The sequence below is a fragment of the Symphodus melops genome (genome assembly GCF_947650265.1).
Source record: "Symphodus melops genome assembly, chromosome: 1".
NCBI lineage: Eukaryota > Metazoa > Chordata > Actinopteri > Labriformes > Labridae > Symphodus > Symphodus melops.
Window position 1 is genome coordinate 43,877,828 of NC_136691.1, and position 23,325 is coordinate 43,901,152.

At 39.4% G+C, this 23,325-nt stretch overlaps 1 protein-coding gene across 1 annotated transcript; it reads left to right on the forward strand.

Annotated features, from left to right (window-relative positions):
• Positions 1-340: 340 nt before the first annotated feature.
• ppil2 (peptidylprolyl isomerase (cyclophilin)-like 2) lies at positions 341-23,325 on the forward strand. The gene is made up of 20 exons (XM_079369367.1): positions 341-523; positions 688-737; positions 1,328-1,373; positions 1,614-1,676; positions 2,735-2,786; positions 3,240-3,291; positions 3,724-3,815; positions 4,354-4,443; positions 4,537-4,612; positions 4,728-4,888; positions 8,213-8,288; positions 9,165-9,271; positions 12,559-12,648; positions 14,505-14,538; positions 16,948-17,065; positions 18,077-18,133; positions 19,953-20,025; positions 20,860-20,922; positions 21,779-21,921; positions 23,091-23,325. The coding sequence occupies exons 1-20, from the start codon at positions 492-494 to the stop codon at positions 23,191-23,193; spliced, it is 1,578 nt and encodes a 525-aa protein (XP_079225493.1). The 5' UTR covers positions 341-491; the 3' UTR covers positions 23,194-23,325.

Here is a 23,325-nt window from a genome sequence, read left to right on the forward strand (position 1 = left end):
ACCTTCTCTTTCACATAGATATGCAATAAAAATGTGGGTTTTAAGGAACAGAATCATAATCTAGTTTGTCACATCGACTGTCATATACTCCACCTTCAAATCTCAACTCAAAACCCACTTGTTTACAGTCTATGGTTTAAACTAACATATTCACTGTAACTGGTCACCGCACACTACACCTATAAGGTGACCTTGGGTGGCTTGAAAGGCGCAATCAAATAAAATGTATTATTATTATATTCATTCATTATGAAAAAATAACTTTGTTTTTCTGAACCACTGGGGCGGTAGAGTGCGGTTGTTATAAATTCCTCCAGCGGAGGGCAGCATAAGTGTACAGTTGCCGGAATTCTATTGGTAGAAGAAGAACCACAACTTAAACAGGAAGTTACTCAACGCGTAAACTGATGCTAACAGGCTGTGTTGTGTTTTGTTGGTAAAGTTATTCTTTCTACTGCAAATAATTGTTCGATCCAACTTAAAAACTCAAAATGGGCAAGCGGCAGCACCAAAAAGACAAAATGTGAGTATCCAAGTTATCCCGTAGATAAACTGCACCACTGTGACGTGTTTGTTATTGTGGCTGTTGTTAGCTAAGCTAAACGAGCTAATGTTCAGATCTGAACATGCTTTACAGTTTATTTATATATTTATAAGGTATATTTCTGCGACCTTTGTCACCCACAGGTACATCACTTGTACAGAGTACACCCACTTTTATGGAGGGAAGCGACCAGGTAAGTTCAGGTTTATTTAATGTACCCCAAACATAAATCCTTCATTGATGAAGATTGTTTCAGTCTTTGATGTTTTTATTTTCACATTAATAAGACCGTTGTTCTTTTGAATATTGTTTGTATTATGTGTTTCCTGGCAGCCAGTAGTATTATCTATTATCTACAGGTCTCAAAATGACTACACATTTAAATCAACAATTCTTAATAAAACATAATATTAAGGTCTTTAATTAAAGTGTGTCTAGCAGGATTATTCTACCTGAGATGGAGGCCGGGGCCTAACTTTCAGACTTGTGGCTTGTTGTTGTAAACAAATGTATGATTGGATCAGTTGTTTGATTTCAAAGACTGTCCTTTCAGGTTTTCTTGTCCTTTTACAGGCCTAAAGGATCCAATTATTCAATACTCAATAAAAGACTAAACACCTAAACTTGATTTTGTATGCTAAAACAATATTCTTTCATAAATCCATATTAGAAACCACAATGTGTACTGTTACATTATTTACTAGTCCACTGGATCTATTTCAATATAACTAATGTAAGATGTTTTTATCATGTTACTTTTTGGTCCATATTTTTACATTTCAGAAATCCCTCAGTCAAACTTCAGACGGCTTCCGTTTGATCACTGCAGGTAAAAAGGGTCCTTAGTTTTTACATTCTGTCTCGTTTATATTTAGCTGTGTGAGTTTTCTTTTAGACCACAGATAAACTTTGGCTATGCTTATCCACCAGCAGTGAAGGATACTTTTCTGTCATATATTGTATGGATGGGGGGAAAATATGTATTCTTATGTATGACAAGCTGGACATGGGTTTGTCTGGTGTAATTAATGAATAGTTTGTGTCAAACCTTTTCCTCTGAAAAATTCAGCTTGTCCCTTCAACCGTTTGAGTATCCCGTCTGTACTGAGGAGGGAGTCGTCTTTGACCTGCTGTAAGTAGATCATTCTCAATTTAAAAATAAAATAAACCAAAATTGATTATAATAGAAGAAAAATATAGAAATGGTTATAATCATATACATAAATGTGACTTTCATTTCTTTCTTATAAAACAGCACATTTTATTTGAGTGTTCTCTGAAGTCAGAAGAACAACTTTGAATGTCTTTTTGAGTACGAGACTTATTGAGTTGACTGACTTGATGTCACATGAAGTAGAAACACGGTGGCCATGTGCTTTAGGGTCACACAATTGTTGTAAATTGAAATTTTTTTTATGCAGTGTTAGGTCGGAACTGTTAGTTGCTGTGAGATGTGTTCGAAGCAGTAAGAAAACAAAAACTTGAGTCATGATACGATATATTTGAGATTTTATTTGACTGGTCTACAAAAAAGCATTGTGTGCAGCAAAGATCTACTGGACAAGATACATTAGATTCCTTAAAGCATAAACAGTATCTTTACTTAATAGCAATTCTATATCAAGTGATGAAGACTATTAAATCTTTGATGCAAGATTTTGAAAAAGCACAAAAAGTGTGTCTCATGGAACATTTAAAAGCGTGGGGTGTGATTTTGATTCTATCTGAGCTGTTAGTATTTCAGTCTACATGAATTGATCACAAACGTGTCCAGACAACAGCACAATTGCTGTGATTGTTAATGTACAATGTAACTCCTTCAAACTGAATTGTGCAACCCATTCAGCAAATAAAAATTATATTTGCTCTTAATAGAATAAAGATATTAATACTTGGCACAGTTGGCGGCTATGAAACAATATAATATCGCAATTCGGTATCGATTTTTTTCTCCGCACATCTAGAAGTGGCACAGTTTGTCTGTCAGCATTAACAGTTTAATATAATTAACTTTTTCACATGGAGCCCTACAGTAAACCATACATGAATCCACCTCTTTACTTTTTAAAGTCCTAAAAACACAACATGGAAACAAATTTATTTCATTTCCAATATTGGATGAGGCAGATAGCTGTTCACTGATAAAAACCAACTCACCTCACTTACACCATGACTCCCTTTGTGTTTCAGGAGCATCGTCCCATGGATTAAGAAGTATGGGACCAACCCCGCCTCTGGAGAGGTAAGAAAACAAGACCAATCAGACAACATCATTTTTAAATACCCTGACTACTGCATATTAAACTTCACGATTCATTTTAGATCAGTGTATTCATTTGCCAGCTGACTTACTGTGCAGGTTTAAAAATTGGATTGACACATTTTTGTAACTCACTTTAGCTACCCTAACTAAGTGTTAGTTTTTTTTCTTTATATTTTCAATTCAAAGACCTATTGTTGTATTTGATGATTAGTAGTGTTTTGGTTGAGTCCTTCCTTAAAAGAGACAGATGTGCTGGTTAGGAACTTTGTCGTCTTTATCTTGTATTCACTTGTGTTTATACAGGTAAGTAAAGTTGTGATGTGTTCAATATTGAACAGCTGAGCTTTAATTCTTCCAAAAACCTCAGCTCCAGTGTATTTGAAAAATCTATAAGATTGTAAACTTACACCACAGGTTTTCTTCTTTCCACAGAAACTGGAAGCAAAGTCCCTCATCAAGCTTAACTTTGTCAAGAACAGTGATGGTAAATATGCCCATTCAGGCCTTTAATGTGCAATAATCTTGATGCAGATGTGTAGAAAATGGGGGTACAAAAAAGGGTTGCTTATGCTATTTGAGCTGAACAAGTTTCATTTTCTGATTCTAATCTCCAAAATCAGCCGGTAGTTAGGGGAAAGAAAAAAAAAAAAAGTCAAGCTCATACGCATCTTACTCCACCACTGTGTGAGAGAGCAGCTTGAAAGAGAAAACGGGAAGAGTGTCGGAGGGTAATTTCAGGGAGGGGGGATAAGAGCGAGTGGAGGAGGAAAATGTGGGTGAGATGATATAATTCAGCAGGGAGCACATTACATGAGCAACTCCTTGACTTTTGGAGGAGATGATGTCTGAGCCTATAGATGCAGAGGAGAAATACTTTCTGATTATTATTTTTTTCTCTCTTTTCATTTTGTTCCAGGAAAGTATCACTGCCCAGTTCTGTACAATGTCTTCACAAATAATTCCCACATTGTTACCAACAAGGTCACTGGCAACGTCTTTTCTTATGAGGTGGGTGAACACAAACGCTTTCCTAACACAGAAACTTTTGTGGAACGGATCTAAAATTACACACACACACACACACACACACACACACACACACACACACACACACACACACACACACACACACACACAACAGATGTTATTGATTTGGGTGATGCAACCCAGATACTCAGCCCACCTGGTTTCACAAGATGCTCCCTTACATCACATCAAATTAGTTTTGCAAAAACATATACTGTTTTCAAAACAAATGGAGAATGTCTAAATGTTCAGGATAAGCTCTTCTGGTTAAACAAAACAAATTGTCTTTCATAATTGTCGAATTAAAAGAAAACAAGCAGAAATCGAAAGCACAATATTTGTGTCCTAAAAGAAGCTTTTTTTTTTTTTTTTTAAAGAATAATATTTTGGCATTTGCTGTTAATTGGACAGGAAAGTGGACAGAGTAGGAAGTCGAGAGAGAGAGGAAGGTGCTCAACCTCACAGCGAGGTCATCTATGCCCCTTTTTTTATTTTCTTACACGTTTCTTTTCACACCCAGGCTGTTGAGGAACTCAACATTAAGACCAAAAGTTTCAAAGATCTGCTGACTGACGAGCCCTTCACCAGGAAGGACATTATAACGCTTCAGGTGGGTTTTTGCTTTGATTCAGTTTGTCGAGGTTAAAAATACTGTATTTAGGGAAACTTGTATTTGTGTCATGTATTTGTTTTGTCTTTGTAGGACCCCACAAACCTGGATAAATTCAATGTTTCCAACTTCTTCCATGTAAAAAACAACCTGAAAGTGTTGGATGCAGGTGAGTTAAATGAGATCTTCTTTTGCCGAATTTGCCTTGTAGGTTCTTCCTTTTTCTAAAACAAAGGTTTAACCACGTCCTGCTTCTTGCGCTGTATTTCCCTGGCTCTGTTCAGATGAGGAAAAGGCCAAACAGGACCCAGCGTACCACCTGAATAGCACCAATCTGGAGACTCGGGAGACGCTAGCTGAACTGTACAAAGATTACAAGGGGGATCAGCTCCTAGCTTCCACCATGAAGGAACCAGTGGCCAAGAAGACAGACAAATTCAATGCTGTGAGTACACTCACTATGATGGTACAATTATTCTGAACTTGATTGGCTTAGAAGGAAAAGGACATGAAACTGCAAAAAAAAAAAAAAAAAAGTAACATAAAAGTGAATGATAAAAAAAAAGTTATGGGAACCCTCCCATCTTAGATGACCTTTTTTTGCGGGGGGGGGGGGTAATCATAGTTATTTTTAACCAAAAAGAATATATATTTCTTTTTTTGAGCTCTGACCCCAAAAGTATCGAGACAACTTTCTTCTAATCCGAACAGTTTTTTCACCGCCGATAAGTTTTTCTCACTATGCCATGAACTGTTTCTATGGATGCTTCTCTTCTTTTCTGGAAAACCGATAACTGCCTGCTGATGTAGAATGCATCACTTGAACTTGAAGTGTCACTTTGTTTAGTCTTGCACATATTAGTCTCTAATTACTTGTATATATTTTTTTGTTCATGCTTCATCTCTACATTTGGGAGAACAGTCTACCGAAGTTAGATTCCTCGTGTGTTAAACATACCTGGCCAATAAAACTGATTCTGATTGAATTGTGCTGTTTTCTCTCTAAAAAGTCACTAGTTTGATTTGACTTGAAAAACCAGTTCCATTTTTTTGATTTTAGGAGGACTGCCCTAAAAACTTGGGTCATGATCCTGCCTTATGGAACATTCAACCAAAAGGGGAATTTTAAAATGGCATAGGTCTTTTGACGATCCAGTGCTAACTCAAGGTCAACTCAATGGATCCTTCTGGAGCTTTCAGCGGGCTGAGATTTCCATTTGTCTTCTTGGCTGTTTAATCATGAATAATCCAACACATAGAACATTTCCAATATTACGATAAAGTCATGAAATGTAATTGTCAACCTTATAAATGACAGGAAGTGTCATTATTATACCGTACACTGGAGGGAGCTAAATACACAGTCATACACTGATAATGCTGGAGGCAGTGAGACAAACAACATCCAGAAGCAGAACAAAGAACATCTGGGAACGATGAATAATATAACACTACAGATATCCAAGTACATATAAAAGGGCCGAGTCATATCAGTAAGAAAATATCAAGGACTCTAATTTTGGAAAAAGTACGGTAGTTCAAATGAGTCTTTACTAAACTGTGATAAAATGCACCAGGTTTATATTCTTCATTTAAAGACATTCTTCATACTTATTGTTACCTTTCTACAGATCAGCTTATAATGTATTATAAGTCAGCTTTAACTGTGTGGGGAGTCAACACAAAGGATCCTAACAAAAAAGGTCAGCTGTGGCCACGTTTACACCATGACTGTGTCCTTGAATGACCGGGGTGGGTGGTGGGGGGGTCTGATTCAATTTAAACAGCAGCCACACTCTTTTTTTCTTATCAGCTCTCCTTTGATGCTATGCTATGTCTGTTTTATTTTTTTCCTCCACGCTCTTCCTTGGTTGCTCTCCATCTCGAGTTCACAGTGGATGTGAGGCTCTGACAGCATCTGAGAGAACAGGGAATATAGGTCAGACGGAGCGTACACGGTGAAGTCTGAGCCTTCACAAGAACTAGAGCAGAAGAATGCTAAACCAGGACTGAGGAGTAGACTTCTCACGTCTCCTTTTATCACCCTGAGAAATAATTTTATTGACTTAAATAACTCCTCCAGTCCCGCTCCATTGTCGGGGATGTATGCTTTTCTATTACGATGCAGCAGATGTCTTCTACTATAATTTAGCCTCAAAGAACCTCCAAGCATCTTAAGTGACCAATGATTATGAGATGTTATAAGTCTCTCAGGGGCTGAGGATGTTGTGCTCTTAATCACACAGAAGCTTCAGAGGCTGTCATTTAGCTGGTTTGCACTTGATGCACCATTTAGCGAGGTGGGACCAGCCGAGTGTGCGGCTGGAAAGAGGTGTGGGCTGAGTGGCGCGATTATTCCTCCACGAGAGGATGAAGCTTCAGGCTGTTTTTTAATGAGAAAGTGTCTGTCCTGTTGAAGTGCATCTGAGCACAAAACCTGCCAGGCGTATTCAGCACATCCCGATTAGAGCAGAATATTTGACAATGGGGATGGAGACAGGCTGCAAGAAAATACATGTTTTTATTTTGTCTTTCAGTCCTTTTGACCCGAGTGGCAACTTGTAGTGTAAACCCAACGATGGTCTGTCCGTTGTAAAATACAGCCAAGAAAAGCAGCAAATCGTCTTTTTGGGATCAGTCTGAGTTCAAAAGCAAGGTTTTTCTATTTTAAAGTCGCTTCTGTCCAGCTCTCACCTGTGTTCGGGAGCTTTGCGTAGTCTGCTAAAGAAAAATACAGTGGCTTAAATGAGATTTCCTCCATTAGGTAGCTTGGCTCAAAGAGGCCTTAAAGATGGGAAAAGGATGTGAGACATTCTGACTTAGCTCTGTGTACAAAAGCCAGCTGAGGGGGTTCAGGCATTTTGTAAGGCTACTTCCTGTGTGCTTTGCTTTAGTGGCGTTCTAGGCTATTTAAACTATGTAGAAATCACGAGACTCACTGGAGGGAGTGTTTACCCCATCGTCCGTTCTCTCTTTGCATTTAATCCAAACTCTTTTATCTCATCCCCTGTATGATCCCTATCATCCCCTGAACCCTGATCCCCTATTTTCTGCTTGGTAATTAAACATGAAGTAAGGAGCTAGCGTCTCATTGACCAAAGATCCTTTTGACGAATGATAAAAGGAAACCCATTCACATAAAACTGAATAGAAAGTTCTAGGACATCAAAAACGCCTCCCTAGCCAAAGCAGATCTCTTCATTCAATTAGAGTCACTTTAAAAAGGTCCAGTTCAAATCCAAAGAGTCAAATGATTTTTTGGGTTGATTGCAAGAACACTATGCAGCAGTGAAATACGTTAGAAATTTAGAAATACGTAGTTAAGAAGTTTTTATTTTCCCCATTAGTTCATGTTGATGCTAATTGAGCGGAGGAGCAGCATGTTCTAAACCAAGATGAGGTCATTCTGATGATAACCATTGCTGCCATGACGACTGCCCAGTGCCTACAGCGCTGCTCACACTTCCCTGTTCCTTGGCGTCACTGATAATCATGGAGTTGTTGTTCAGAAAATAATCACAAAACCAAGGTCACAATCAAAACAATATCGTGGGCCAGATATTATTGCTGGCAGACTAGCTTTGGCTTGGGGGAAATTACTTGCAGACCCCTGTTCTCGACAAATGGCGTCTGGGCTGCAAGTGTGAGAGATGTGCCTTGAGTAAGCCATCTAATCTGTAACTGTTCAGGGTGCCGTTGTCGTAGAAGAAAATATATATGCTGAACATAACGTATCTTAAAAGCCTTTTTTTTTTTTTTTCTCCCCTAGGCTCACTATTCGACAGGCAGAGTATCTGCCTCCTTCACATCCACAGCCATGACTCCTGCCACAACACACGAAGCAGGCAAGTGAACACAAAAATAAACCCTCTTCTAAGTCCCAGCAGACAGAAACCTTCACCGCATCTTTCTCGTGTAGCTTTAATCTTGATTTTATTCACAGGAGGCTGGCTAGTTATGCCTGCTGTTTTTCGCACTTTTGCGATCTCTCACACACACACACACACACACACACACGTGCGTGCGTGCTGTTGAATGTTCCTGCAAGTGGGAGCTGCTCTTCTTTGACTGTGTGTTCGTCTCCTGTCAGTCTCTGAGCTGCATCATGAGAGAGATTTTCTGTTATGCAACTGCATAGTAGGTTCAGTGTACTTCAGAAGAGGAGGAGGATGTTTGGATTTAGTGACCCAGTTCAAGTTTCTGAAGAACAGTGTTTACTTTTATGGATGGGCGTCTTTAGTGTAAATCACTGAATGCTGAGACATGTTGTGGACTCAATGTGGACTAATTATTTATATTCTTAAATTACAGCTTCTTTAGTGTGAAAATGATCGACGTACCTTTTCTCCTCGATTACATTTAACTGAGTTGTTGTTTGGGTTGTCACGATTGGGTTTATATCAGTTTATATCAGTTGGATTTACTCTTCCTTTCTTGTTCTTTTTAACCAATCCACGTCCCTGTAAAGTCTGAAGGGTTTGAACTCTTCAGCCCATGTGTGTGGAATGAGAAAAGAAATAGTAGTAATTTAAAAAAAACCTCTAATGAGCTAATTAATTCTGAGTACTACTGAGATAAATCAATAAGACTCCCACTGCATCTGCAGGACCTCATGTAAAAATCAGTGATATCAGAAGATTATTTCTCTAAATGGTGATCAACTTACTTACCAGTCTACTTCAGAAAAGTCATCAAACGGTTCCCTTTTATTTCTGCTCTAGATGCGATTGCCGATGACACTGTGCGATACCAGTACGTGAAGAAGAAAGGCTACGTCCGTCTTCACACCAACAAGGGAGACCTGAATGTGGAATTGCACTGTGACAAGGTAACAACACGCATATTTGTAAAAACTGGAAGACATAACGCTCAACTCTTACCTTTGTTTGGGAAAGATTGCTTCAGTTTCCTTCTAACTTAAGACAAACGAGAGAATTCATGTCAGAGAATCAGAGTTTTTCTTTCGTAACTGACTGAGCTTTTTTTTTTTTTTTTTTTTTTTTTTTTCCCCACATGATCATTGATTATTGAAGGAGAACTCATCTTTAAAGTTTCTTTGAATTCATAGATTAAATCTATATTTTCATGACAGGAAGTGTTGAAGGAAGTCACAGAAGATAAAGGCCTTAAAAGGAAAAGTATGGTCATGCTTGGAAACTTGCAGCCGTTTTGCTGATCAATGCGTAAAATCAGCAACCTGAAAGTCTCGGTTTTAAATGAGGCCTGGTGTTTTTGGCCTCAGACTTAGCTGATTTAATTCGCTGGCACAGGCTTCTGCAGTAATTATGTTGTGACATGGTTTTGGACTGAGCTGCTGGTTAAATGGTATTCAAGGTGAATCATTGAAAACACAGAAATCAGCCTCTTGCAGAGTGTGTCCCGCAGGTTGCCAGGTTTGCATCTTAGCAGAAATGTCTTGTGTGCCTTGTTTTTAAAGGTTATGTGTTGGGCCCCAGAGAGATAGCAGGAGTTCCAGGAATGCATTTCTACCCTGGTAACCAGGCGCTACATGTGCTATGTTTTTATTGGCTTTTGAGCTGTCGAATCAGAATAATGAGGGGAAAGTTGCAGCGGTTAGAAAACCTGCCCTCTGCGCCCTACATCCCTCCCAGTCTTTACTCCCCAGTGGATTTCACACAAGATTTCAGCTCCATTTGTGGCCTGCTGTTTATGAATTAATGAGTGCTGTTTCACTGTCACATACACTTTGGGTCAAACCCACTCAGAGCCCACCTCCCTGTTAAATGCCCATTGCCTATCCAGACAGAGATATTTCAGTTGTCGGTGTGAGGACAGAGATGCCTGAGATGAAATGACAGGAGTGTACAGCTTTTTTATATTTTTAAATCAAAAGGATGGATATGGTGAATGACTTCACTGGGATGAAATCAGATGACTTTGACTGGTTTAAACGGATTTAAGAATATTCTTCATTTAGTAAAGTCAGTCAAGTCGATGTGCAGTGAAAGAAAATAGCCCAAAAGGTTTACCTTAATACTACAGAACACATTTACACTGTTGATAATGTCTCATTAAAGTTTTTTTTTTTCTTTTTTTGAGCTAACCTGTTTCAGTGAATCAACCACTGCTTTTTGATGGATGCTGCATCGGATTTTTCCAACGAATATAGACTTTTTATCAGGTTAATAATACCAAAGATTACTGCAAGTACAAGGACTGACATCATTTGACTCTTAAGTTCAATCTCCATTAGGTTTACTTATGAAGTTAAGATTATTTCACTAATGGCACGAGGACTTCATAACATCATGTCCTGTGTATTTGATTCTGAACGGTATGACTTCAGACTTACCGTGTCTCATTTTAAAGCTGTGCTACCTGAGAATAGCTTAAAATGGGAGGGGCTTGTTAGCATGCATGGATTAAAAGTTTTTTCTGTCTGCGTCAGCAAACATTGTTTCCATGCTGACATCACCGATAAAAGACCATTTTAGGCAACAGGGCATGTTTTGAATTTGATTGTATTTTAAACTTTTTCCCAGTAGACCTCACTCGCACATTCCAACACAGCAGCATGCATGGATGCAGACGAGCATAATTAACCTCCATTACAAAGTCAGGACGTGGAAATAGCCTTCAAGTTACAGATAGAAATCTCTGACGTGAGATCTTCTTTCAAGAAGAAAGCTCAGACAGAACAAGAAAAAGCTTTAATATCTAGGTATCTGTTGTGACACACAATTTTAGATATCATTTCTTGGATGTTTTTTCCCATTGAACATTTTGGCAGTAAAATTGATTTTTTTCAAAGTAAATCCTTTTTTTTTTTTTTTTTTTTTTTTATGGTCTAGTGGTTCGAAACAATAAGCCAATATGAAGCGGAGAGCTCTGAAAATCAGGGATTATAAGAGAAGCAAAAAAGTGGGCAGGGCAGTGAACCCCAACAGCAAAATGGAGACATATGTGGAAATAAGACCAGCCGAGCTTGGAAGAGACCTGTCACGCAGGAAAAGGCCAATGAATAAAAATAGGTTCCTTCAAAGGCATTTTGTGAGTCTTGGAAACAACCAATCATTGTTGCAGAGGAGGAAAAAGTTAGTTTCTCACACACACACACACACACACACACACGCACACGCACACACACACACACACCATTTCTCAAACACAACACAGTGTCCCTCCAGGCTGTTCATGTTAATGACACGAGACCATACCAGTGACCCAGTCTAAGCTCCGCCTCCCTCATTGGTGACATATACTCTCATTATAAAGAGTGCCAGACAGTCACAGTAAGTTACTTTTTTTCATGACCCAGGATTTACCTTCATCGAGATGAGAAATCCAGATGCTGCTTTTTTTTTTTTTTTTTTTTTTTTTACATCAACAAACAGCTTTGTAGTACCAAACTTGGCTCCTTACTGTATGGGAGCATGTGCTGCCTGAGGCAACAGATGAACCCTCCTTCATCACACAACACTGTGTGTAGAAAACACACTTTGAAAGCAGGTCAGACAGAGTTGCAAATGTGTGACTCAGTGTGTTTATGTGAATGCAAAGCTACCTGCAGTCATGGCAGCTCTACCTGGAAGTTGAAATATAACCTCCATCTCTGTAGCTCCACACTTTTCCAACATCCTAAAGGTAGCTCTGTACAAGTAGTCAAATGGCTCCCTGTAGTTCCTCTTCTTGTAGGTATACTTTTTGCCTTTATTGGACAGGACAGCTGATGAATGTTGGGAGGAGATGGTCAGGGATGACGTGCAGCAAAGTTCCGAGGTCGGATTCGAACCTTTAAATGCCGCATGGAGGACTTTTGTGGCATGTTTGCGTTATTTTACCGTCTGTTTACAAATGTCAAAGGCCCCCTCTGAAATAGTTTTAAACACGTCATGACTTAAAGGCTCGGGCCTTCATCTGGCTTAGGGTAGTGACATTCTTTTTATATATATATATATATATATATATATATAAAGTGTATATAAAGTCGTCCGAAAGCTTTTACTGTTCAATCAACCAACCACCTCAAACTTCTTTCAGGAACAATTAACTATAAAGAAATGATGTCATTCACTGTGAAGGGCCCATTTAGTATTTTAATTGCAAATTTAATTTGATTTTTTATAAACAATGTCTACATGCACTGTCTTTCAGGTTCCAAAAGCTGGAGAGAATTTCATCCGTCTGTGCAAAAAAAGCTACTATGATGGGACGGTGTTCCACAGATCAATCCGGAATTTCATGGTAAGGAATTTAACCAAGCAGACTGTCTTCTGTGTTTACAAACCTCCACTTCAACCACCACTGTACTTACAATGACATAAGCATGTTTTCATTTGCACAGCAGCAGGCTTTATAACTAAAACTTATTATTTTTAATAGAACCATTTCTGTTATAATACTTTCTATTCTACAATTTATTCTGTCCTGTTTCATTCATGAGGTTCACCAAGAGTCAGTCTCTGGACTGTTACCTTAAAAAAAAAAAGTTTAATAATTAAAAAAAAAAATTATTTTAAAGTGTGCTGCATCATATATGTAACCAATTTACCAGTATAGAAAGATGAGATATGCGGTGCAGATGAATGACGCGGTTTAAAATTGGCCCATCAAACTTAATTGGAGACAAATTGACGCCGCTCTGCTGACGCCACTCTGCTGACGCCACTCTGCTGACGCCACTCTGCTGACGCCACTCTGCTACCTTTTGGTATGAATTTTACATTTATTTAAATGACAAATGCTCATGTCCATGTTGGTTTGGACTCTATTAATGAAGGTTTATCTTCAATGCCAAACAAATGACTTTATTTACTTATCAGTTACCTCTCTCTTCATAAATAATGTAATTTCTTTTCATGCTGAATGAATAAACACTGCTTTGTTTTCCAACTCCCTCTCCAACCGTACCCTCTTGGTTCCGACTGAGAATTTCAAAAGGCCGGTCTTTGATCCGCCGCTGCTCCAGGTGTTTGAAAGCTGCCTCTCCCATAATTAAAGTGGCTCTAAGTGGTCATCTGGTCTCAAGAGGACACTTACCTTTTTTTCATTCTGTCCTGTGGTTTACAGACAGAGTGAGGTCACTGAGTTGTTTATAAATAATTACTGGGCCTCTCACGCCTTCTTCGTCTTATCACAGCTGAAGAAAGGAAAGGGATGGCGGCCTTGGAGAGAATCATTTCATAGCAACAAACACTTCGGAAGCAGTGTGTTAATGGGATCAGATCTGTGCCCCTTACTTCATTTAAAGCAGTTTGTCAAAGCATTGTGAGTAAACGGAACATTCTGAAATGATTCTCAAAGGATCGACAGAAAGCCAACAAACTGCTCAAACAACGAAGAACTGTTTCACACAATTAGGATCTGCCAAGTCAACCTGGGCCATTCTAATGCATTCTCAGGTTTCTGTCTGGTCAACAAGTTTGTCAAAGACGGTGTCCAGCACAAAGATAAATAATACAGCTTAGTCCCCGAGACACAGAGTCCTGATCACAGCTGTTTTAAAACTGCATACATCACCAGGAGAGTTTTGAGACATTGTCCTTTAGGCTCTATTAGAGCCCGTTAGAATTCAATTAAACAGCTCAGATTTCATAAGGAATTCTAAACACACGTTCATTAGAGTATTGGGTTTGTTTTTATGACCTTATGCTCTCACATGCATGTTAAACGCATCTCTTTTACTCCCTCTAACAAAAAACACCACAGAGGCCCATTCACCTCAACTTTTGCTCCACAGCAGCACCAGCTGTCAGAATCCCCCAGTGTGTGCTAAAACAAGACGTCCAAAGAAATGCACAGAGCAGTCCTCAGCTATATAAACACTAATAGGAAAGTTGAGCCTTTACCATGAACAATAGAGGCCTGTGTGCTGCAAACTTATTCCCTGGCTGAAAAGGAACATGCCCCTGTGTTGAGAATATAACGAGGAAATACTGTAAGGTCACAACCTGACGACTTAAGAGCAATCAGACATTTTCCTGTTTAAATGAAAGCAAAAGAGGCAGCTCTTCACAAATTGCTGGACACACCGGGTTTTGGCTTTTTATGTGCTGCAGCTGACGTCAACCAAACATTAACAGAGTGTTTTTTGTTTCAAGATTCAAGGAGGGGACCCCACTGGCACCGGTACAGGTAAGATGACGACAGCACTTAAACCACATTTAGAATTACATAATACCATCTGTGTTTAATGATTTATAATTCCTTTTTTGTTGCTTTGCTTTGTTGCTAAATACCTCTTGCAGCTCGACATGCAAGTCAAGAGTGTTACTAAATATATCCTTATCCTCATGGAAGCACTGCAGACCCTTAAAAAAAGCATGCACACTCACACACGCACACACATACAACAAAGATGGGGAGACGATCTAATGGTAGAGGGCTGAGTGTAGGCTACAGAATGGGGGGGAGATGGTGAACAACCAATCAAGCAGCATTTGGAGTAATTCCCCTCTTTTTAAAAGCCAGTTTAAGAGGCAGCTCAGTGAAATTGACTACTCTGCCTCACGCAGTTAATTTCCTGCCTTAATGTCGTCTGTGCTGCTCACAGTGTCGGAGCACAAAGAGCGCTCTGTGTCTGTGGGCGTCTCGGAAACCTACGCAAAACTGCGTCCAACGTGACAGATTTATGAAGGTGCAGAATTCCTGACCTGTGGGCAAAATTCTCCTCATCACCTGGACTGAAAAAAACAAAAACACATTTCAACAGAGGACATGATCTCTGAGTGGTTTTGTAAGATACATTTTTTGTTGTCTTTACAACAGTCTGTAACGTGCTGTGATCTTCTGGTTATTTATTACAATCATTAAGAACAATAACTCTCCAGAATATTCCCCCGAGAACTTGTGTTTCAAAATGCTTGGGACAGATAACTTCTGCCCACATTTTTTTAAATGTGCATTAACACTAAGCGGCGACGTCTGGTCTTTGAAAAAAAAAAGAAAGAAGTGAAGCCAATTTGATACTCTGTCTGTGAGAGTCGATCGATTTTTGATGTTGTGTGGAGATGATGAAATAAGATTTTGAACCCTGATTTGATCCTTTCTGGAAGTTTGTTAACCAAGTGTTAAAAAACTATTCACTACTACTCACTATTTTTTTATTGCCCTTCTCGCTCTTTGCCTGCACATACTGTATATATAGAAAAGAGAGTCCCATCCTGTACTCTGCTCAGTGTAGCGCTCATTCTTTCCTCCAACTTGAGTTCAGCTCATTGATCTACAACCTTCAAAAACAGGCTTCTCTTGCTCTCTTTTCTATCCCTACTGTGTTTTCAACTTAAAGCAGAGGAAATAAAGTCTGATTAATTGGTTAACCCTTTGGTGACCGGATAATTTCTCTTTCTCTCCCCCTCTGTCGCTCCCCCTTCATGTATGATCAAAGTCGTACTTTGGTAAAATGTCATGGAGGAGATCAATTATGCAGAAATGTCACCAAGTTAACTGTCACAGAAAAGCCTCTGAATAGTTCGTTGCTTGGCATTATACTATACTGTATTTAAATTCCAACAGGCACGCACACTGCAGCTGTCTCATTTTGGGGGGGGGGGGGGGGCGGCAGTAGCTCAGTCTGTAGGGACTTGGGTTGGGTATCAGAAGGTCCCCGGTTCAAGTCCTGGTGCACACCAAAAATATAGAAGTTAAGTTCTGGTAGCTTTAGAGCTGTAGACTTCTCAAGCACTGCCAAGGTGCCTTTGAGCAAGGCACGTAACCTGAACCCCCACCTCAGGGGGCGCTTCCAGTGAATCACTCAGACCTCTCTTCATTAATGCATGTCCACAGGTCCTGCTTGTGCATGTGTGTGTGAGAGAAGCATGTCTCAGAAATAACATTTCAATTTCCCCCCTCAGGGATTAATAAAGTATATTAAATTAAAAAATAATAATAAAGCACGTACAGCTGGCCAAACCCTTAAACATACCTAAGGGCGACAGACCCCCCCCCCCCCAATGAAGTCAGTCTGAATGATTCACACCATGCTGTAGGGCAAACTTTACAGCTTATGAAAATACACAGTGCCTTATTTCTGTCTCACTGATGATGCAGTACTTCAAAATAAAGTACAAGATTCATTTGTCGTTTACATTCAACCTGTATTTTCATTGGGTTAACTTGTATTTATAAGTATGTAATTGTGCATAGTGCAGTGGAGGGTTAAACAATAATGTACACAATCTCATCAGCTTTACTGCCTCAAGTGAACTCAGTTTTGTTTTTATTAATTCCAAGATGGTGCAAAAACATGGAATGTAAACTCTATGAACCATCAGCTATTTCTGGTCCAATGTGCTGACAGCATGGTCTTATTTATAGAAGAACAACAAGCTGGATTCTAAGAATGTGTCGACGTCACTGGACAAATATTTCTCACTAGGTCATAAAGTAATTCAAAGGTTCCCTTTTTTTCTTAACGGGATATTTATGGGATATTCACAATATATTTCATGATGTTGAAATGGATTACCTGCAGTTATTATCAGGCAAAATGTTCTCCTCTGTTTATTTCTCGCTCTCTCTCACTCTGTGTCTCTCTGATCCCAGGAGGGGAATCCTTTTGGGGAAAGCCTTTCAAGGATGAGTTTCAGCCCAACCTGTCCCACACAGGCCGGGGGGTTCTCAGCATGGCAAACTCTGGTCCAAACACCAACAAATCCCAGTTGTAAGAATTGAATTTTAACAATCTTAACAGGTTTGAACAGGTTTGAACAGCCTGTTCAAGAAAATCAGTCAGCAGAGAATGATCTTTTGTGTTTGACTGTGTTTCTTTTCCTTTGAAAACTTCATGAGGACCCATAGGAGATACTTTGATGAACTCATTTATTAAGTTGTACATTTGACTATTTATTTGAAAGCCACATAGTTTATAACTGAAACTGTGGTCAAAGGTGTTCGATGTGCTTTTTAAGCTCAGCTAATGTCCCGGACTCTGTCTAAAGCCATCTGCAAATTTCGGTTTCACAACAAGGCCATCTAAAAGTTTGGCTGTCATAATGCCCTTACACACTGATGACATAAGGGTGTGATATTGGTGTCCCAGTGTGTGAATTCACATTGCATTACGGCGTTGCAGAAGCGCGAGAGACGAGGCTCATGAACACGCAGTGGAAGCTTCAAATACACACACACACAGACGCACACATTTAGACACACAATGTTACACATCACCTCAGTCTTCCCCTTATTGCTTCCTGCTTCTCCCGCCAACGAGGGATTAGGGCTGTAACAGCTTTGTTCCATCGTTATGCATCCGTGTGTTACACATTACAGGGGCCTTTTACTGGCAATCTGTAAACGCCATAAGATTCATTGTCCAGACTTGTTTCTAATCCGTCCAAACCTTGCCGTTAAAAAAAACTCTTACAGCACACACTGAACATAGTTTCAGAAAGGATTCTATCGGTTTTTATTTCAGATCATGTGACTTTTGAATCTTTTTCTTAATGAGGGATAAAGCTTCTCTTTGCTAACAGATGCTGCATCAACAGATGAATTATAATATAATAACACAGTTGTCATACTTGTTCTCATCGAAATCAATCAATCATACATCCTTTTCTCCTATTCTTATACACGCATGATATTGATGTGTACTATGATGTGTGTATTTGTATACTGTATGTTTATGTTGCTCACATTATTTATGGATGCTCTGTGTTCTGCTTCCTCTCAGCTTCATCACATTCAGGTCGTGTACCTACCTCGACAGGAAGCACTCAGTGTTTGGAAGGTAATTTTTATCCATATGTATGTTTTAGTGTGTGTGTGCTGAGTTATCTTTTAACAGAAGGCTTTGATGTTCACAGTCATAACAGACACTTGTCATTTAGACAAATATTATTGTCAGATCTTCATTTTTCGTCTTCTCCTCTCGCTCTCTCTTTCTCACCCTCTGGTTTTATTCTTTAATTTATATTTCTTTCCTTTGGAGGTCCAGACAGTACAAACTGTGTTGTGACTTCCAGTCTGACTCCTGGCTGACAGCATTAAAAAATTCAGTAGCTGCTGAATCTCTCTCTCTGTCTCTCTGTCTCTCTGTGTCTCTCTCTGTCTCTCTGCTGAGCATGATCTAAGATGGGGGTTTTTTCTCGAAAGTCCTGGCTGTTGTCTGAAATTGTTCAGACTGCTTTCACCTGACTGATTCTTCACATGGTCAACACTTTAAAAGCTTCTGCTTTCACCTCACGTCTCTCACTTTTTTGTCCTTCCCAGACTGCACTCTTTGCACATTTAATGGGGCTGGCCATGTCCAGCATCTTCACCAGATCTGCACATAATGTGAGGTCTGCATGCTGAGGTGTGGCCACAGCAAGCTACTTTAACTGTGGCATCATCGGATTAAAGTCCATTCCAAGAACAGGCGTGAGGAGAGTCTCCTGTGATATTAGTGTAAGACCCTGACACACCAAGGAGATCGTCGACTGTCGGTCTAAGTTGGACTGTCTTTGAGCGATTGTCACCCTAGTTTTTGAATCAGCGCTCCCGCTCTCTGATTGGCTGTTCATTCTGAGGTTTCATTTATCTCCAGCTTTCGACACAGGTTCAGGAAAACCCCTTGAGCCTGTCGCTTTAGCCTAAATGCTTTCACCCATTTTGTGCGGTTTCTCCTTATTTGTCGCCTCCGCCTCTCCTGGCTGACAACGCCAGCACCATTTTTCAACTTTTTATCAGACATTATTCTCAATTAGCTGTCTACCTACAATACGAGTGGTGCACAACAGCGGTTCTCTTATCAACAACGTACCACCACCGCCTGCTGGCATGGAGAATTCTTTCCTCCCACGCATGTGCAGAACGTACATGGTAGTTGGTTGTCGGCTGTAGTCTTTGCGGTGCGTTCGAGTTCAACTTGTTGGCCAAGACAAAAGGGGACGTGAGGCAGCACCACAGACACAGTCACCACTAGTTCTTTGCAGTCTGCTTGGTGTGTCAGGGCCTTTAGACTTTAAAGTAACTCCATATTTGTTTGTTTATCCCCCTGGATGGTTTAAATGTGTTTTTGTTTAACAGAGGAACCACCTGTTAACCATTTGGATAAACAAGTTCTCATTGCACACACACACACACACACACACACACACACACACACACACACACACACACACACACACACACACAGGAGCAGACTGATAAAGACTTTTCAATTTCAAGAGCTAGGTGTGAGCCACACTTAAGGGCGCCCCTCAGCAGGGGAGCCAATCACAAATGTGGCCTTTTGGCCCTCAGCCCTCAGCCTCTGACATCTTCTGTGATTTTATTTTTTTGTGTGTGTTTTTGTGTTCGTAAAAAAAAAAAAAAGCGATCATGTCTGCAAAACTACCACTATGGCTTAATCTTACCTCCGAGCGTCCTCTCGTCAGGAATGAGTCTCCCTTCTCTTTGTCATATTGAGTGGTCAAAATGGCTTCGTTTGCAGTGACTATTGAACATGTATCAGACACAATTCTGTCATGTACTTTGTTGTGTTCAGGATGAAAGTGATCTGGGAGGTGTCGTGGCTCCTGCAGGTCTTGCAAATAAAAGGTGATCTGTGTGTTACTCTTTTGTAGGATTGTTGGTGGATTTGAGACACTCACAGCCATGGAGAATGTGGAGAGTGATCCCAAAACAGACAAGCCAAAGGTATGATGTTTGATGTGCTGTGTTTTTCAAGGTTTATTATAATACAAATAAAGAGTACAGTCTAGACCTGCTCTTTTTACTAAGTGTCTTGAGATAACAGTTGCACGGTTACACTTCTTTAAGATGAGGCACCAAGTCATTGATTTTGCTATTAACAACAAAAAAAAGAATCGTTGAGATAGATTTTTATGTTGAATAAAGCTTTCGCAGAGAAATCCATCATGTTGATATGACAATACATAAATAAAGACCATTTATTCTCCGATATCTATGAAATACCCCTCCATAGAGTTTTTTTTCTTATCCTGACATTTGTCTAACACCTCCGTCGAGCAAATTAGAGAGTTCAACTGCAATATAGTTCAAGTTCCTTGATGACTAACATTAATGTGAGCTGAAGAGGGCAGGACTCAGGCGTAGTGCTGTTGTGACCCTTACATGGATCATGTAAAGGTCAGCCGCTGAGACGAGAGAAATGAAGCAGGGGCTGGTGAGAGATGACTTAGAAATGCCATCGACTCGCTCCTTTTGGTCTTTGAAAAGCTTCCAGTGTTGTCTCTGTCGATTGATCCTGAATGTTAGCAAATGTAGCGTTTGTATTTTAAAGTTAAAAAGAAAATAACTGTTGAGCAGAACTGCTGCGTTTTGTTTTAAACTGCAGGTAGAAACTTTTTATTTAAAAGGAAAATATTTAAAGGCTGTTATTTTTTTGATTTAAATAAATATTTGTATCATTTACAAATCGTGAAAAGAAATTTACAGAATTTAAAGAATTATTTTGTTAATGAGTTTTATTTCTGCATCCTAATTTGTATTTGTTGAACTGATTTACAGTCAGAGATCAAGATCCTAAGTACGTCTGTGTTTGTGGACCCGTATGAAGAGGCGGATGCTCAGGTTTGTATTTCTCTTTTCACATGTGAACATTTGTGATTCACGAGACAACATGAAATTCTTTAGATTGAACCGATGCAGTTAAATCGGTTACAGTTACATCTTTTAGTTTTTTGGTTGTTTGATGTGACCAGTACAGGTAGGGAAAACACCTCTGTAGTGTCATGCCCCTTTTAAATTACCGGAGATGCTATAGATTAGATTGATTGATTGATTGAGTTTATTGATCCCGAGGGAAATTCAAGATAAAGAGAGAGGTCATAGTAATAAAATGAATGTATCACGCCTGATTTAATATCATTTACTCGAGACCTACAGACATGTTTTAAGACGTATTCTGATTTTATTATCAAATAGTGTCTGATGTGCTTTTCCACAAACACTTAGGTTTCCTTACCAAAAAAATGCTCCTGTTTTATGTATTTTCAGAATATAAAATCTAAGTATTTTTACTTTTAAGTGTAACAGCTGGACACAAGATGTCTCCAGCATCCCTTAAACTCTTTGCTCAGCTTTATTAGACTTTTTTTTTTTTTTTTTTACTGCTCTTTTTAGCGTATAATTAAAGTTTTAAAGGCTGTGTTTGATTTTAGATCCAAAATAATAAAGTTGAGCTCAGAGCAAACACAACAAGAAAATGAGTGCCTAATGATTTCACATCAAACTTTTGAACAACATGCCAACTGACTTGAAGTATTAAAGGCTTTTTTCCACCTGAAATTATTAGCCCATCTGCAATTAAAATACAGAGTGTGCAGGCAGTGATAGCATGGGAGTAACGGTCACTGAGCTTGAAGTCTTTGTGGTGTCTCCGTGTCCTCTGATCACATATCCATGATCTACTTTTTTGTTTTCTCAGATCGCTGCAGAGAGAGAGAAAGAGCTGCAGAAGCAGGAAGAGGAGAAGCAGCAGACCAATGTCGCGCTAAAGAAAATGAACGAGGACGAGACACCCAAGACCTTCAAGGCAGGTGTGGGGAAATATATCAACCCTGCTACAAAGTAAGGACACACACGCACACACACACACACACACACACACACACACACACACACACACACACACACACACACACACACACACACACACACACACAAGAACATGTGGACAACTCTTGAGACAGAATGTTACTAAAATGTTTATCTGACCCCCACACAAACTGCATTACACTTTCTCTGCCTGTCTGATCAAAGCCACTTGAAAAACAGACTCGCAGTGAGTGGGTGATAAAACTTGATTATCACAGAGCAGCACAGGATGGGTACAGACATAAAGTGCAGAATGCCAATCATGGAAAAGATTACTCTGTTTCCCCATGAGGATCATTTAGGTTTATTATCCAGAACATATGTTCACTGAGTCCGGGGTTGTTTTGTTTTTAGTGTGAGATAACTCTTTATTTCATATTAGTTTGTATACTTTTTTATAACATTATTTTATGAAGACATTTTTGTGCCATCTTTCAAATCGTCTTTGTCTCCTCAGAAGAATTTCGTGAACTTACTTTGGACAATTCAGCTAAAACACTTTACACATTGTATGTTCCTGCATTGATACAAATAACAGAGCAAAACTGTCATTATCGTAAGTGAACACAGTGTTGTTCTTTGGCTAATGTGGGTATTCTTCGATAATTGGCCTCATCATTTAGTCTCTTCGATAACATTTTCTCTTCAGAATCGGAAAATCCTCTTACCTGCTTCAACCTGTCATGTTCGTTCAGCTAGATTAATGCCGAGTCATCAATAATGTGCAGCTGTAATCGTCCTTCCACGTGAATGTGAAAGAGGCACGTTTGATGTTGCACCCGTTATTAATGTCCCTTCAGCTTTATCTGCAGGAGGATGCTTTCTATGTGTAAGAGATCAGTTATCTTTTGGTTAAAGGATCAGATATTGGACTATGCATGTTAATGACATGTCATTTGAACACATATTTGAATGACTTTGCCAGACTTGTTTTTTTCACTTGCAATGAAGAAGAAACCTGAAAGGCCTGTATGCTGTATTGTAAAAGGCACAAACAAACAGAGTTTTTAGAGAAACTCGTAGAGCAACAAGAAGAGTACAAATGAAGCATACTTACGAAAAAACCCCACCATTCACAGACAAACAAGATCACACATCTGTGCACAAAATCTTCTGATTATGTTTTTATCCTTGTCCCTCAGAAAACGCCCGGCTGCTGAAGATGAAAGCAAGCCTTCTACCAGTGGAGCAACCGCTAAGAAGTCCAAAGGCAAGTCCACCTACGGAGACTTCAGCTCCTGGTAGCAACAACACAGTCAGAACTTCCCAGTTTGTGTTTTTACCAGCGAAATATATTGTATTCATTTTTGTCTTTATTGTATCTTAGATGTTTTGTCGTCCTGTGAAGCGATGAATTAAATATTTTTCTTCTACAAA